This window comes from Pseudorca crassidens, chromosome 10, assembly GCF_039906515.1.
Source record: "Pseudorca crassidens isolate mPseCra1 chromosome 10, mPseCra1.hap1, whole genome shotgun sequence".
Lineage (NCBI taxonomy): Eukaryota > Metazoa > Chordata > Mammalia > Artiodactyla > Delphinidae > Pseudorca > Pseudorca crassidens.
The window spans coordinates 38,328,234-38,344,334 of NC_090305.1; the positions used below are offsets into that span (position 1 = coordinate 38,328,234).

General features: G+C 40.3%; 1 protein-coding gene across 3 annotated transcripts in view; it reads left to right on the forward strand.

The window, feature by feature from the left end:
- STK38 (serine/threonine kinase 38) overlaps positions 1 to 16,101 on the forward strand; it is a 42,199-nt gene that overhangs the window by 14,901 nt on the left and 11,197 nt on the right. For all 3 annotated transcript variants that reach the window (XM_067753162.1, XM_067753160.1, XM_067753161.1), the window contains exons 3-7: positions 2,941 to 2,992; positions 3,922 to 4,044; positions 5,772 to 5,855; positions 9,733 to 9,856; positions 12,081 to 12,235. In XM_067753162.1, coding sequence (XP_067609263.1) covers positions 2,941 to 2,992; positions 3,922 to 4,044; positions 5,772 to 5,855; positions 9,733 to 9,856; positions 12,081 to 12,235 — 538 coding nt within the window. The remainder of the gene's footprint in view (positions 1 to 2,940; positions 2,993 to 3,921; positions 4,045 to 5,771; positions 5,856 to 9,732; positions 9,857 to 12,080; positions 12,236 to 16,101) is intronic.

Sequence of the window (16,101 nt, forward strand, 5' to 3'; positions counted from 1 at the left end):
CCACTGTTTATTTCTATACCATTTTTCCTGATTATTTTAAGTGTGTCATCAGCAGAAATTAGAAATATTGTCTACTCAACTTGCTTGTAGAGTGGACTAGCCTTTTCCTCCCATCCCTGCTGCCTCTGAATCAAGCTGTGCTTGGAGGCGAGTCTAAATTAGGTGTAGTGAAGGGGGCTAATTAAAAGAAGTAGTCATGAATGTGTGTGTACATTGTGACATGTTCCGACCTTTTTTCTTTCTTTCTTTCTTTTTTTTTTTTAATTTAGCAACATACATCTTAAAAAGTTGCTGTGTACAAAGCATTATTCTTAGTGGAGAAGGAGGATTCAGATGTGGTCCCTGCCTTCAAAAGAACTTACCATCTCACGTGGGAAAGGGTCTCACATGATAATAAATGGAGCTCACTCCCGGAAGCCTTGCTGAGTGGGGTTGGGTGTGGCCTCTGTGTGTGAAAGTGCCTCTCCCTCCCAGGGTTCTGCTTTGGAACACTGGAGTTGAGCTGAAGAGGCCTCATCAAAGGCTGGAGTGTTAGCTTGCGGGGCCCTGCGACCAGAGAGACATGTGGTGGAGGGGCCTGCCTTTCTTAATCATTGTGGGCATTTTTAAACACATGCGTAGAAAGACTAATACAATGAGCCCCCATATAGTCATCCCTCAGATTCAGTAATTATCAAGACTTTGCTAAATTTGTTTCATTTATTCCATTTTATTCTTTCTTGCTATTGTGCTTTAAAGCAAATTTCAAACATCTGTCATTTCAATCTTACGTACTTAAGTATGCATCTCCAAAAATATGGCCATTTTCTTGTCATCACAATGCCAACGTGAGTCTAACCAAGTTAGTAATTCCTTGGTATTGTCTTACAGAGGATGTCACTTGTAAGCCTTTTGTAAGACGTCACCGTGTTTGCCAATTTTGCGTCTTCAAGATCTTTGTTGCTTGGTCCCAATAAATCATTACCATGGATAATTTTGCATGATAGAGGCTTTTTCTGGATACTTTCTCTAATGAAAGAATCTGAGGGGAATTCCCTGGCAGTCCAGTGGTTAGGACTCCGAGCTCTCACGCCTGAGGCCCTGGGTTCAATCCCTGGTCAGGGGACTAAGATCTCACATCTCGTAAGTCGCGTGGCGCGGCCAAAAAGAAGAAAAGAATCTGATTGTGTTCAAGGTGTTGATTCTGTTAACTTTACTCTCAGGCAGGTTATCTACTGAGACCAGTTTAATTACACTTGCAACAGAGCTGTAGAATACTGTCCAGTTTAGTTTTAAAATTTGGGCTGTCTCTGTGACACACATTGTGTGATAGCACATTGGACTGCTGTCACAGTCTGGTGTGGTCATTCAAAGAATATATAGTCAGAAAGTATGATGGTGTTTGATACTCAAGGCGCAAAAGGAGCTGACCATGGTTGAGTTCTTATAGTTCCTGCCATGCATTGACTCTTCTTATTCTTCCCTACTTCAACTATTTAACCATGGAAATGGAATAATTTTCACTCCTGAAATTGCCAATAGTACAGCCTTCTCCCTCCAATACATATGCACACAAAGATGCATATCCCAAAATATTCTGGGAACTAGAAGAAAAGTGAGCAGACTGGGAGCCATGCAGATGCTTTCTTCTTCCCGTCACGGTCAGAGTAGATCTTTTCACTTCCTGGGAGTTTGGACACAAATTCTTGTTTATCATCTCAGCCTGTGGATTTGTACTATAATATGATTTCTAACAGTAATTAAATATAATTAAATAAAAATATTCATTTTAACTAAATACTATTATAGCAATAAATACTCATTGACTAAAATAAAACTCATTATCTTCCCATGTTCCTCTCTCTGTGCTTCCTGTCTTGGTTAGTGGCATCATTATCCTCCCACACAAGAAATTCTAAGACTGTTCCCTTGACTCCTTCAGCCAGTTGGTTATCTTTGCAGTAGCTCTGTTCACTTCATTCTAGGTTTCCAGCCCTAGTTCCAGGTATTTATTGTCCGTGGGACTAACGATAGCTTCCAGTTTGCCTCCGTCTTTGTCAGTTGCTTTCCCTGCCAGTCCATCAGCTCATTACTTTGGGCTGCCATTCTGAAATAGAAACCTCATCACACCACTCCTTTGTGCACAAGCCTCTGATAGCTCTGAGGTCTACAGACTAAGAGCCAACCTTAGTGTGGCATTGCAAGTTGTGTGTGCCTCAGCTGCGCTAGACCACAGGCTGTTGCTTCGTGTACCTTGTACTTCTTCCCTGCTCTGCTCAGCATGCCTGTTGTCTGGATTGCTGATAAGTGATAGAGGAGATTCCAGCCCATGTGCTTTCATTTATTATGCCGAATAAATAAAAGTTGTGTGGAATTTGTTGTAAGGAAGTTTTACTTGTTTCTTTTAGTTTTATCAAATCAGTATGAGAATACAGATCAAAAACATTCTTGGATGCAGTTTCTAAAGTTTAGTACTCCAAGGATTTAGAGTCTTAAGATTTAACAGCAGTGCCAGTCATCTCTTTTGAACATTCCCCCCCCCCTTGAATCTCCAAATTCTGTGTTTACCTTTGTTGTTATTACTCTTTGCTTGTGGCAGGGAGGAGGAGGAAGATGTGAAAGTAAAGGAAGTAGATTTCAGTCAGGGACAAGGAGAGAAACGCCCTGATAGAAGAGGTTATCAAACACCAGCTGTCTGTGGTTTGTTAAGGAGGAAATGTTACCAAAAAAAGAGAACTTTTCATTTTGAAATAAGATTCTTTGTTGCATTAACATATAATTTTTGTCAAAATGTAGAACTGACAAAGGGTGAGAATCTTTTTGTCTTAATAATTGTAATTTGTTGTTTTAATGAAGCATTTTGAGATTTACCTGTTTTTATCAGTAAAAAAAATTGTTTGCATATAGATAACGGAAAGTTATCATTCAAATGTTATTTCATATGTCTTTATTTATTTTTAGACAAAAGAAGTTAGAAAAAGTGATGGAAGAAGAAGGCCTAAAAGATGAAGAGGTAATTAATATTGAAAAAATTTTCCTTGAAACCCAGCATGGCAGATCATATCTTATCCAGCAAGTTGTTAGCCTTGGTGCACAGGGGAGTGGCTTTGACTCAATAACAGGAGTGCTTCTGGATTTAGGTACTCATGCAGAGGGAGAAGTTAATTATTAAGTACCAGGAGAGGATGACTTCTCTAGGCTCTGTTGTAATAAATTAATTAGCTTTAGAACTCCAAGAAAAGGAAGAGATGAAATAAAATTAAAATTAAAAAAAAGAAAATTATAGCATTTTTAATTCACTGAAAAGGCTCCATAGAAGTGGGGCAAATTTCTAAAATTTCTAAAATTTCTAAAATCTTTGTCAAGGCAAAATCTCTCTCAAATCAGCCCTTCCCTCCAATGCCCACAGATGTGGCAGAAAATATAGTTAACTCGAAACCATGTAAGGAACTGAAATGACAGTGGAAATGCTTTCAAAAAGAGGAATGAATCATAGAACCCAGGAAAATGGTGAAAAATACCCAAGACTTGTAGGAACAGTAGAAAGTTAATGCATAAAATGAACCACAATCTGTAAAGAAAATCCAGAGGGAAATTTAAAAACCACACTTTTATATAAGGAGGGTTAAAGGAAAATGTTGGTTGTTTATCCTTCCTTCATTAGAAGCTTTAGAAAAGTCGATTGTTGATGTAGGTTAGTCAGCCCTCAGAGGAGGCACCGTCTGTTCAGTATGGCTTGGTTATTGTATCTGAAGGCCTGGGAAGGGAGGAGTGATCTCGTAAGGGTCATTCTGTGGTGCTTTCATGTATGAACAGATGATGCTTAGTCTGGTGTGGCCCTGCTTTGCAGGTGGGTTAAACCACAAATACAACTTTGTTGCAGAGTTTCAGAGTTCCAACTCCTCCCCTTCCCACCTCTCTCCCTCTTTATTTAAACATTAGAAACGACTCAGGAGATCAGCACATGCTCGGAAGGAAACAGAGTTTCTTCGTTTGAAGAGAACAAGACTTGGATTGGAAGATTTTGAGTCCTTAAAAGTAATAGGCAGAGGAGCATTTGGTGAGGTAAAAAAACCACAGCGACTTGTCAAATACAGAAATACCACAGAACTTCAAAGCTTCTAACACCATGAGCTCATGATTCTTGCTTGATATAACGGAAGTATGGAGTGCGTGGGTCAAGCATGCCAGCCCCACATCTTAAGTGTTCTGTCTTCTTTTTCTTCCCCTCTCCACTGTCCCAGGGATCTGGTTGTTCTCTGCTTTTCCAGAGATGATGTTGATGCTTTAAGTATTGATCTAAAGGGAGAGTTGAAAGGTAGAAAGAAATCAATATTTATTATTTACTGAGTGCTTTTCTCCTAGAATCATGACAGTAACTCATTTTATACACGATGAGATTAAGACTCCGAGGGGATATGTAATGTTCCAGCATCACATAACCATTGAGCAGGGGTACCAGAAGCAGGGCCTAGGTCTTCCTGATCTTGAAGGTCTTGCTTTTTGCATTACACTGCCCCTTCAGGAGCAAACTCACAGCATATCTCCACCCTTTATTTCTTCCCGCCAGATTGGTACAGCTCTAAAAAGATGGCCCTAGGTGACAGAATTTATAGAAATAAGTTATGTAAGTGGTGGTATAGAGTGAAAGCATTTGCAACTTCGTCCCAGCTGGTCTTGCATGTGCATCCTGCTTGGTCACAAGAGCAGTCTGTTGGGGAGGGTTTGAATGAGCCCATGCAAGATCATCTCCATTCATGGAAAATGCCCAAAGTGGATGACCTACTGATGTGTTAGTTTCATTATCATTGTATAAAAGGAGCAGCATAGTATTAAAAACCAGTACCTAGGGGAAATGTGAGTACATATTCAAAGGCACAGGTGAAAGATAGATTGATCCCTCATGGTTCAGAATCCGTGTTGGCCCCTTGAGAGAGGGAAAGGTACAGGACCACCTCTAAAAGAGCTTTCTATTCAGTGAGGAGGGGACGTGGGACTCGAGGAGAACATAAAGAATGGTGCAGGGAGAAGAAAACATACATATCTTGGGGGAAGAGGGGGAGGATGTGCAGGAAATTTCCAAGAAGTTTTGTTTGGGTTTGCAGACCATTTATTTTCTTTTCATCATGAATTATCTGTTCTCTCTAAAAAAAAAATTGAAAATAGAAAAGAGAAAGAACTGCAGAAAACTCTACTTCCCTGATTATGCTATTAATCCTATTATTTCCCTAATTATGCTATTATCCTATTAATAATGCTTCCAGGCATTTTTTTTTTCTATACCTGAGCTTTTGCTATTGTTTTAAACATTGTTGTAATCATTTCCTTAGGTTTTCTGAGCTGACTGCTTGACATGTGCCATGGGTTTAATGAGTCCTTAAGTTCCAGAGTGAGGGTTTGTTTTTTTCTTTATGGCCATGCCACGTGGCTTTCGAGATCTTAGTTCCCCGACCAGGGTTTGAACCCGGGCCCTTTGCAAGTGAAAGCCCCGAGTCTTAACCACTGGATTGCCAGGGAATTCCCACAGTGAGGGTTTAAAATTAGATTGATTTGTTCAGCTAGGGAGCCAGAGCTGTTCAGATGTGGAGATATTTGAGTATGTTTCCAGCACTGACTTCACTGTGTGTAATATATCCATTTTGGAACATTGAAAAGCATTTTCTTCTGCTTTGTTATTGCTAGTTGCTTACATAAAAATTACAGTACTTTTCCAGTTTAAACATTACTTCCTATAACACATGAAAGCATTAGCTTGGCATTGTGAACTTTTGGCATTTCTTTATAACTTTTAGGTGCGGCTTGTTCAGAAGAAAGATACAGGGCATGTGTATGCAATGAAAATACTCCGTAAAGCAGATATGCTTGAAAAAGAACAGGTAAGAGCACAATTGAAGCAGCGATTTTAGTCAGCTTGTGAATTTCTGTCTCCTAGAACTGTTCTTTTTGCTTAATTGAAGTGTATATTCCTATTTTAGTTTTCTTTAGCCCTGTCATGTATGAATATACATGTAATATTACTTTTCTTTCTCCCCAAAAGAAGGAGTTACATGTATTTTAAAAGTACAAATAATGCCTCTACATCATGTGCAGACTTTTTAAAGTTGAAAACCTACTAGAGAAATATCTGATATTTGTGTCTCCCAGTTGATCACGAGCTGTCCTTGTCATCAGGAGGCTTTTTTTGAGGTGTTTCTTACTGTGGTAGCATGTTCCTTACTGAATGCTGAGAGATAGAAGTTGTATATACACCTTGGAACTGAGGCTTAGCAATTAGAATTTAGAATTTGCGATCTAAAACGTGTCTTACATTGCTTCATTCTGTACATGCAAACCAAAGTTGGGTCTTCTCAGTGGCTCATCACTACCTAAGACCAGTCTTCTTTTGGAATGCATTTGAAAAAATATAATGCAAAAGGCAGAGCAATGCAGATTCTCCTTTAATGATTAAGGATACTTTCTAAAACCTCAAACCTACTTTGCAAATAGATTTATAAGATGCATTAAGTACTTCATGTAGAATAAACTAAGATTTTTAAATATTGGACAATACATTAAAAATGAAAATGCAGACTTTCTATAAATCTAATTTAATTTAGCAGGTTGCTTAAGAACAGATTGTAATGGGTGACACCTGCAAATATCCTGTAGAATACCAGTTGCTACAGGAGGGCAGAGAGACCCCATGGAAATGAGACCTCTGGATACAGAGCCTAAGAGCCGGGATGGAGACCAGCCCCACACCCAGTCCTTCCTGCTGCTCGAGAGGAGGTGTAATCACCAAGGCTTCTCTGCCCTTCATTTAAGCGCCAGCTCAAAATTGGGGATTTTAATTTTCTCTTTAATTTTCCGATATTACCCAGAAGCTTTAGACTCCCAGGAATTTTGGTCGAGAGTATCAAATACCCTGGCAGTATATCTTCAGACAGTATAGTTTATGCTAACACCAACCTTATTCAAAATGCACACTAGCCCTATTAATTTATATCTAAAAATTAGTGTGTGATATGGGTGTAGGCACTGAAAGAGCTTCAGTTAATCTTGAAAAGGAAAATGTAAGGCTGTATTGATTAGTCAGTATATTTTGTATTTCACAAGTAAATTCTATTTTTACAAGATATATTTCCTATAGTTTTAAGCAAGACTCAAAATCTTCCTTTATCAAATGATTACCGTTCAGAATAAAACTGTAAAGAGAAGTACACATCATGAGTTTGACTTATTAATCCTTCATAGCATGTGCCAGAGGTAACAGAAGTGGTAACAGGATGATCCAAACATATTGTGTAAAAACATTTGCTCAAGTACTGTACCTTCCTCAAAATCAGTTTCTAAAAGTTTTCTACATGAAAATAAAGGACATGTCTGTTCTGTTAAAAACTTTAATGTTTAAAATTAAGATTTTAAATGATGCATTAACTTAAATTAGTAGCTCACCTTGCTGATGGACTCAGCTCTTTAAGTTTGATCTCAGTGTGGTCCAATTAAAGTTTCTGGCCACAGACTCTACCTGGGTCAGCCGTCTTGAGGAAGCATGCAGCAGCTTTGTGGGGCAAATCCATCACTTCTGGGTGGGGCTGACAAAGTATAGATTCAGAGCCTAACTTTTTGTAGATATAGGTGGCTTATCCAGAGGAAAAGTTTTTGCTTGCTCTTACAAAACTGAGCAGGAATTACAGCTACCCACTGAGAGTTCAGGTTGTTATTCTGTCCCACAAGATGGAAATTTCTGCTACCTGGAAAATAAATTTTAAAGGATAAGAGACCAGCATGTAGCTAGTCTCTTCATGTTTCTCTTCCAGTGCAAAAGGAAAACCTCCAGTTGTGATGCCAGTATAGTGTTAGGATGGAACCAAAGACTGACTTTCATCTCTGCTTCCCTAGTGCCCAGGGTAGCAGCTAGCATGTGATTCCCCCACCCCATTCAACATTTATGGAACAGGGGAAAGGGAACCTCTGGTGTGAGTTGCACCTCTGGCTCTTCCCACCCCTACCCTAAAATCACCTGACTCCACCCCTAGATCTTGAGGTTCTTAGCTGCTGTCTCAGCCCCAGAAGAGAAGGGCAAGGTGTGGTCACAGTACCTGTAGCTTTCCCTGTGACAAACTGAGAATGTTGCAGTCACCATCCTGCCCTCTAAGGCGAGTGACAAGTGGCAGTGGTAGTGTCTGTTCTTTTCCGTACATCCCTACAGTAGGTAGAGGCCTTAACAGGAGACAAGGGAAGCAGAGGTGGGTGAATGCTGCCGTGTATGGTCTTCGTGTAGTAATTGACTGGGTCATAGCCAGGTCTGCATTTTAGCAATGCATTTTTGGCATGAGCATTTCCTCAGAGCATTACTTGGCTTCTTCATGATTTTATAGCACTGTTCCTTATCACCCTTATCCTCTTCCATTTTTCCCACCCTCATACCATAAGTAGAGATGTAAAAATGTAAATTTTCTAAGACAGCGGTCCCCACCCTTTTTGGCACCAGGGACCGGTTTCATGGCAGACAATCTTTCCACGGACTGGCGGGGGGAGGTGGGATGTTTCAGGTGGTAATGCAAGCGATGGGGAGTGATGGGGAGCAGCAGATGAAGCTTCGCTTGCTCGCCTACTGCTGTGCGGCCCGGTTCCTAACAGGCTGCAGATGGGTACTGGGGACCCCTGTTTTAAGACATTGAATTTATTTAAAAATTTCCTAAAGAACAATTTTGGTAGAAACTGAAAACTCAAATACTTTTAGGCCTGTGGGAGTTAGCATGGAAGAATGAGGCAGGTTAGGTGTAAGACAGGAGAGAGGGCTGGGATCTGTGTCTTTGGTAAAGACATCCCAGTAAAACAAACAAGCATACAGCACATTGTCTCAAAACAAAAACCATGGGCTGAGTTTGCCAATAGAAGTGCCGGCTTGTGAACTTGGTATATCTTTACCTCTGAACATATTCTAGGAGGTCCAGCCCTGGAACATATGTTAAGGTCAAAACCTCTATTCAAGGATTGGACTGGGTCTTAATAAATTTAGACCTGATTCAACCCAGTTTTGCATCTTGTGACACTTTATATAAGAGGAGAGGGGGTGGGACTTGATAATATGCAGCAGTGTTTTGATTACTATTATATGCTTAAAGTAGATAAGGTAAACTTGATAATAATAAATTAATTCTCCCGAACGTTTGGCAACTTGGTCTTCCTCGCTAGATATTTCAGTAAAAATAGAAAACGGCAAGGTCATAAATTTGAATCTACAACTTTTCTTAGGTGTTCTTTTATTTAAGTTCAGTAAGAACTGATCGAGCACATCCTGTGTGCACAGCAGTGAACTGAATGCTGTGGCATCAGAGTATTCTGGAATTGTCAACCAGGGCATTGTCTTTGCAGATGTCATTGAAGACCTGAGGGAGGATGTGTTTAGAGAGTCTCATCTTGGGGACTTGTTTCTATCAAAAAGGATTATTAGGACAAAAAGATATGCAAAAGGATGGTAATTTTAACTAATCAAAGGTTCCATTTATAGCACTGTTAAAGTTTCCCTTTGCATTCAAGCCATTGATTTTGCCATTTTTTAAGCCTTTCATCACTCAAGTTTTCATCACTGAATACCTTCAAGTCAAATGTTGTCAATTTTGAGTTAGTAGGTTTGCCTAAGCATAAATTAGATCTTTTGTATCTTCACAGTTTAATACTCAAAACAGTATTTAAATTGTTTAAACAAATATACAGTCTAATAAAGCAGAGCAAGGCTTGTCATTAATCAAATGCGTGTACCTCCAGGTTGGCCACATTCGTGCGGAGCGTGACATTCTAGTGGAGGCAGACAGTTTGTGGGTTGTGAAAATGTTCTATAGTTTTCAGGATAAGCTAAACCTCTACCTAATCATGGAGTTCCTGCCTGGAGGTAATTACTTGACGATGAAAGGTCATTTTTCCTTTTTGTTTTGTGGTTTCTCTATCACATCAATTAACCCTCCTTTCTACTTTTAATCGTGCTCACAAAGTTGCTTTCTGTATCTTTTTAGGTCTGTAAGGAGGTCAGTAACCTGTCTGTGCTGGGGTGGCTTTCTACAGCTTTAGGGCCGTAAAAGTAACCTTCTCCTTCATTGTCATAATTTCAGATGGATATTTCTTTCTTTTCTTTTTCTTTCTAAATATATAGGAATAAACTAGGGGCTTTGCCTGCCCTCCTGTCAGTGGAATCATGTATAATTAGTTACCCCAGTGACAGAATTGAAGCTATTACATTCTTTGCTTCAACTTTTTTTCTATAACTTATAAGAAGTGAATTTCTCATTACCTATATTAGTAGCCACAATCAGTTTCTCATTTCTGAGATTTCAAGTTTTATGTAACTCGGCATGTGCATCGTCTGAGACAGCTCCAAAGTACACCCAGAACAGAGCATACATCTGTTCTGGGGAACACAGTCTGTTTCCCAGTGAGCAGACAAACTGTGAGCACACTGGTAGGAAAGAAAGAAAACTTTTTCTTTTTTGCTTCTATAGCAAAACTAATATAATTGTGGTGTAATATTTGATCTTGTGACAACCTTTAGTTTAGATTTAGGGTCATCAATAACTTTTTATTAACAACTGATGAAGGCTAGAAAAGAATCTATCTGATAGAATGAGGAGAAACTTTTTAACATTTAGATGCCAGTCGTTAAACGGGAGTAAGAACCAGTTCAGCAACCAGCCAGCCCCTTGACATGTGTCTCCTCAAACCTTACCTGCACCATCTTCCATAGACTCTCTTGTCTCCTGGACCCTGCCCTTTGCACCTGGTGGAGCTGGCCTGCAGAGCCATAGACTGCCTGGCCTGAGCGCTCTGATCATCTGGGCAAGGCCCACACAGGTCGGGCCACAGCTCTAAGGCCTCACAGATAACTTAGAGCTAGCCTGAGTCTCTGATGTGCCTCCAGATTGAATGCCTGGCTGCCAGGAGTAATAAGGCAATCACGTTTTTCAAGTTTTGGGGCAAAAAGGAGCATTTTAATAAATGGCTTAATTTTTGCCCAAGGGTAAAATATCCACTTTTCTCCAAGAATACAAAACTTCCCTCAAAGTTATAAATTAAATTTAAAAAGCAGCACGGCGCTCTATTAAAATCAGAGGTTTCTATCTCTTTTCCCTGTTTTCTAATATAAATGTCTTCCTATGCGATCTAAACTGAATATTTCCTGTTTCTTTTAGCTTTAAACTGCTTATTCATATTTCCTTTGCTTTCCTTTTGTCTGACTGTTGAGTTAGGATCAGAATCTTTTTTTCACCATTTTATGTTGATGGTATTAAGCAGAAATAATTAAATTTTGACTTTGCAGAAAACTAAGGTTACCTTTTAACTGCTAAAATACTGATGTTGTGTTGTAAAAGTTGCATAAAGCATTTTGGTATATATTTAAGTACCTACAATAAAACACTGGAGAAAAAACCCAACTGATCTAGGGACGTGTTCACCGTGTACTTTTGGGAGGCAGCTATTACACATCCTAGTCTGTAGCATTTTCAGTTCATATTTAGCTTTTGTTGAGTAACACTTTGCTACCTAAATCCCACCTTTTAATTTATGTTCTAGTGTTTTGTGAATAAACATTGGAGAGCTTGTTCTCAGCCTCCCAGAATTTTTATGTTTTTGTTGTTTGGCATTTCAGCCTCTCTCTGATAATGGCAGTGCAGCCTATGTGGAAATGCCATTTGGTTCTAGGTAGAGAGAAGTTTGCAGATATTTGTGCAAAGTATAAAGTAAAGTAGCTTTTTCCCCAGTCCAAAAAATTATCTTAAGCAAATTTATTTATCTGTCTACTTATTTATTTATTTTAGTGTGAGAGGAATTTCCTTTCTTTCTCCAAAGTAAAAGGGAAATCACAGCTCAGGGGTCAGCATCAGTTAGCTTAGGTGAAAGTGTTGTGCAATCCCTGGCTGTGAATTTTACCTTGTAAGTGTTAGAAACTGCTTACCATTTCTGCTCATATTGGGCATTTCCGCCCGTAGTGGGTAATCTCTGGGACAGAGCAGAGGCCTGTTTAGCACCGCCTTACATTGGCAGATAGGGGAGACACATTGAAAACTGGCATTTATTCGTGTGTTGTTTTGTGTGTGTGTGTGTACTTTGTATCTTGTTTCCAGGGGACATGATGACCCTGCTGATGAAGAAAGACACACTGACAGAAGAGGAGACTCAGTTTTATGCAGCAGAGACAGTATTAGCCATAGACTCCATCCACCAACTCGGATTCATCCACAGAGACATCAAACCAGACAACCTTCTCCTGGACAGCAAGGTACTGTGGGGAGTAGCAGCCTGATCAGCGTGTCTTTACCTGTCTGAGCAGCCTCTGCTTTAACACCTGCGTGGCTTGCAGTAATCACAGTAGGGGAGCTGTGAGCTACCCGGTACATTTTTTTCTTTTTCTTACAGGTAAGTTTGCTTTTACTTACTTTCTCTGAAAGGCTTATGAATTCCATAATTTGACTGAACAGTTCCTCGTAAAGATAAAGAACATTTTGGAAAATGATGAAGAATAAAATTGATTTAAGTTATTTTGTAATAAAGCCAAAGATAGTCATCTTCTCTTAGCATATAATTAACTATACTAATGCATCACCTATTGAGAACCCTTTTGTTGGGCAACCTCATCTGTTGAGGATCCCAGCCAAGAACCAGGAAGTGAGGCGACAGCAACAATAATCTGCTACAAAGTTCAGGTTCCAAATCCTGTGCCCTCTGCTTAAGGCAGAGTCCTACTCAGTCTCTGTGATGGCGTCTTTTTAGTCATCTTTAGACATGCAAATGAGGTTAGTTGCCTGATTCTTAAACTCACAGCAAATCAGAAGAGAATCCCTGTGCTGCTAAATTGTTGGATGCTCCTTGGCAAGTTCTTCCACTGTCTGGATCTCACTTATCTATAAAGTGAATATATTGATCCAGAGAAGCTCCAAAGTCTCTTCCAGCTCTAAAATTCTAGGTTGTTGTGTTCTGGTACATAGAATTGTTGTCTAGACTGAATTTTTCTTTAAAGTAGGAAAGTAAATTTAACTCCTAGGGTATTTTTCTTTCTTACTGTCTTTTTTTTCTTTTTTTTTGCGTTACGCGGGCCTCTCACTGTTGTGGCCTCGCCCGTTGCGGAGCACAGGCTCCGGACGCGCAGGCTCAGCGGCCATGGCTCATGGGCCCAGCCGCTCCGCGGCATGTGGGATCTTCCGGGACCGGGGCACAAACCCGTGTCCCCTGCATCGGCAGGCGGACTCTCAACCACTGCGCCACCAGGGAAGCCCTCTCTTACTGTCTTTTGATAACAGTCTTTGAAAAATCTGAAGTTTTGGTCTACTTTCTTTGAAAACCTTAATCTTTCTGTTTAAAGAGGGTAGGAGGTTTGTCAGATAATTTCTTCTAGTTAATAGTTTTTTCTTTATTTTAAGAATAATGTCTATACGTAGTGGAAAGTTTGAACAATACAGAGAGCTATAAAGAAGAAAAATACCTATAATGTTATCGTTCGAAGATCACCACTGTTCTAGTAAAATAGCTTCAGTACCTTTTCTGTTTGTGTCAGTTTAGGTACAGTTAGTTAGCATCGTAAAAGTAAATAGCTTGGTATTCTGCTTTTAAAATGTTAATGTATATGAAATTATTTTTCTGTCCTTAAGTTCAGATTCATATATATATATATATATATATTTTAAACTGTGCCTGATAGAAGGGTTTTATTTTTTTTTAATTAATTTATTTTTGGCTCCCTGGAGTCTTCATTGCTGCACGTGAGCTTTCTCTAGTTGCAGTGAGTGGGGGCTACTCTTCGTTGCGGTGCGTGGGCTTCTCATTGCGGTGGCTTCTCTTGTTGTGGAGCATGGGCTCTAGGCGCGCAGGCTTCAGTAGTTGCAGCGTGTGGGCTCAGTAGTTGTGGCTGTCGGACTTAGTTGCTCCACCGCATGTGGGATCTTCCCGGACCGAACGGATCAAACCCGTTTCCCCTGCATTGGTAGGCGGATTCTTAACCACTGCGCCATCAGGGAAGTCCCAGATATATTTTTAACAAAGCAGTAGCCCTACTTTGTGTGGTCTTGGGTTCAGATGCCTTGGTCCTGTACCCCAGGTGCCTTAGTTCTCGCTTAGTTGTAGGCCGTAGTCTGTGTTCAAGGTCAGCAAACATACTGAAGGCCAAGAGCTTGGGGACTCAGTCTAGCTGAGGTGGATTTGGGAACCCTTTTTGGTGCAGACATGCTCTCTACCATATGCTAGCCCAGACTTGTAGAGGAGAGCTCATATATGTGTTTAGCCATGTAGATTATAGAAGGGAAAATGGAGACATTTTGAGTTCCTCCTGTGTACTCAGAAGAGCTACAGAGTTCCCTGAAAATTTAGGTTTGAATAGCACTTGCTCCAGGCACTGCTTTTTTTTAAAAATAAATTTATTTATTTATTTTTGACTGCGTTGGGTCTTCGTTGCTGTGCGCAGGCTTTCTCTAGTTGTGGCGAGCAGGGGCTACTCTTCATTGCGGTGCGTGGGTTTCTCATTGTGGTGGCTTCTCATTGTGGAGCATGGGCTTCAGTAGATGTGGTGCATGGGCTCAGTAGTTGTGGCTTGCAGGCTCTAGAGCACAGGCTCAGTAGCTGTGGCGCACGGGCTTAGTTGCTCCGCAGCATGTGGGATCTTCCTGGACCAGGGCTCGAACCCATGTCCCCGGCATTGGCAGGCAGATTCATAACCTCTGCGCCACCAGGGAAGCCCCGGCACTGCTTTTTAAGACACTTTTTCTTGGAGGTGTCCAGGTAAATCATGTAATTATGAGAACTATAAAACACTTCCTTGGCTTGCAGAACAGGTTATTTGCAAGTCTTAAAGGAAGATACTAGGTTAGCAGGCCCAAAGCTGTCTTTTGTCTTTGGTGGTTTACCAAAGACAGACAGATAGACATACACACACACACACCCCTAATGGGATAAAAAAAACCTCCAAAAACCTGACCCTACGGACTGAAGGAAGGTGGTATCATGGAAAGACCACAGATGAGTCATTGGAGCTCAGACCTTGGCCACATCACTTTTAATTGTGTGACCTTGAGCAAGCAGTATAGATCCCTGAGCATCAGGAGTCCCTCCACTGTTTTTGGTTTTACCTCCTTATCTACTTAAAATTTTGGTTAGTGGACACTTGGTCCTGTCTAAAATGTTCATAAGACGTTTGGTCCATGCAAAAAGTTCCTTGCAATTTGGTCCAATCCAAAGTGTCCATGCCAAATGGTTTTGGACAGAGCCAAGTATCAACGACCTTTTGGCGTGGACCAAATGTCCTGCAAGGAAAATCTCACCACCCCAAGAACACCTTCCTCTTCCTTAGGGCTAGGCATGTGCCAGGTACCAGGTTAGGAGCCTTACTTACATGCATTAATTCCCATCATTCTTGCCAGGAAGATATCATTATTCCCATTTTCCAGATGAGATCAGGGGGTTGGAGAGGTTAAGTAATCCTGGTCTGGAGAGAGAGAGCATTGATTTCTGGCTTTGGTTCTGCCATTTCACCCCAAAGTCATTTAATGACTCTTGAGTCTGAAGTGTGGCTTAAGAATGAGACAGCACACTTAAAGGCATGGTGCCTGGCTCACAGGAGGTGTGAGTTTTCTTTGAAGAGAATGATAAAGTCAGAGACTTATGATTGGAATACAGTGTGGCAGTATTTGTCAATAACTGTGCAATAAAGTTTATTCCCTTTGTCTTTGGAATAGTTTACTCCTTGGCATTTATTCTGATGAAATAACTCATGTGGGGAAAAAGCTATATGAACAAAGATTTGTTTATTTACTCATCACTTAACAGCCATTTATTAAGACCATCTTCTGTACCATGCGTGATTAGGGTTGGGAACACAGGCCCTCTCTGGCACAGGGGTGCTTTGAGAGTGGATTAAACATCCAGTATTGGGGGATAGGTAGACAGTGATGTACTAAGTCATTTGAATATTATGTAGACATTAAAGATGATTTTGAAGAAACAGAAGAATATTTGATTGAGTTAGTTTAAGAAGTAAAATTAGATGCTGTGGATACACCTGACACTAATATAATATTGTATGCCAACTATATTTCAATATTTTAAAAAAGTGAAAAAAAAGTTAGATGCCATGGAGGCTTCAACTAGTTTTAAAGTTTA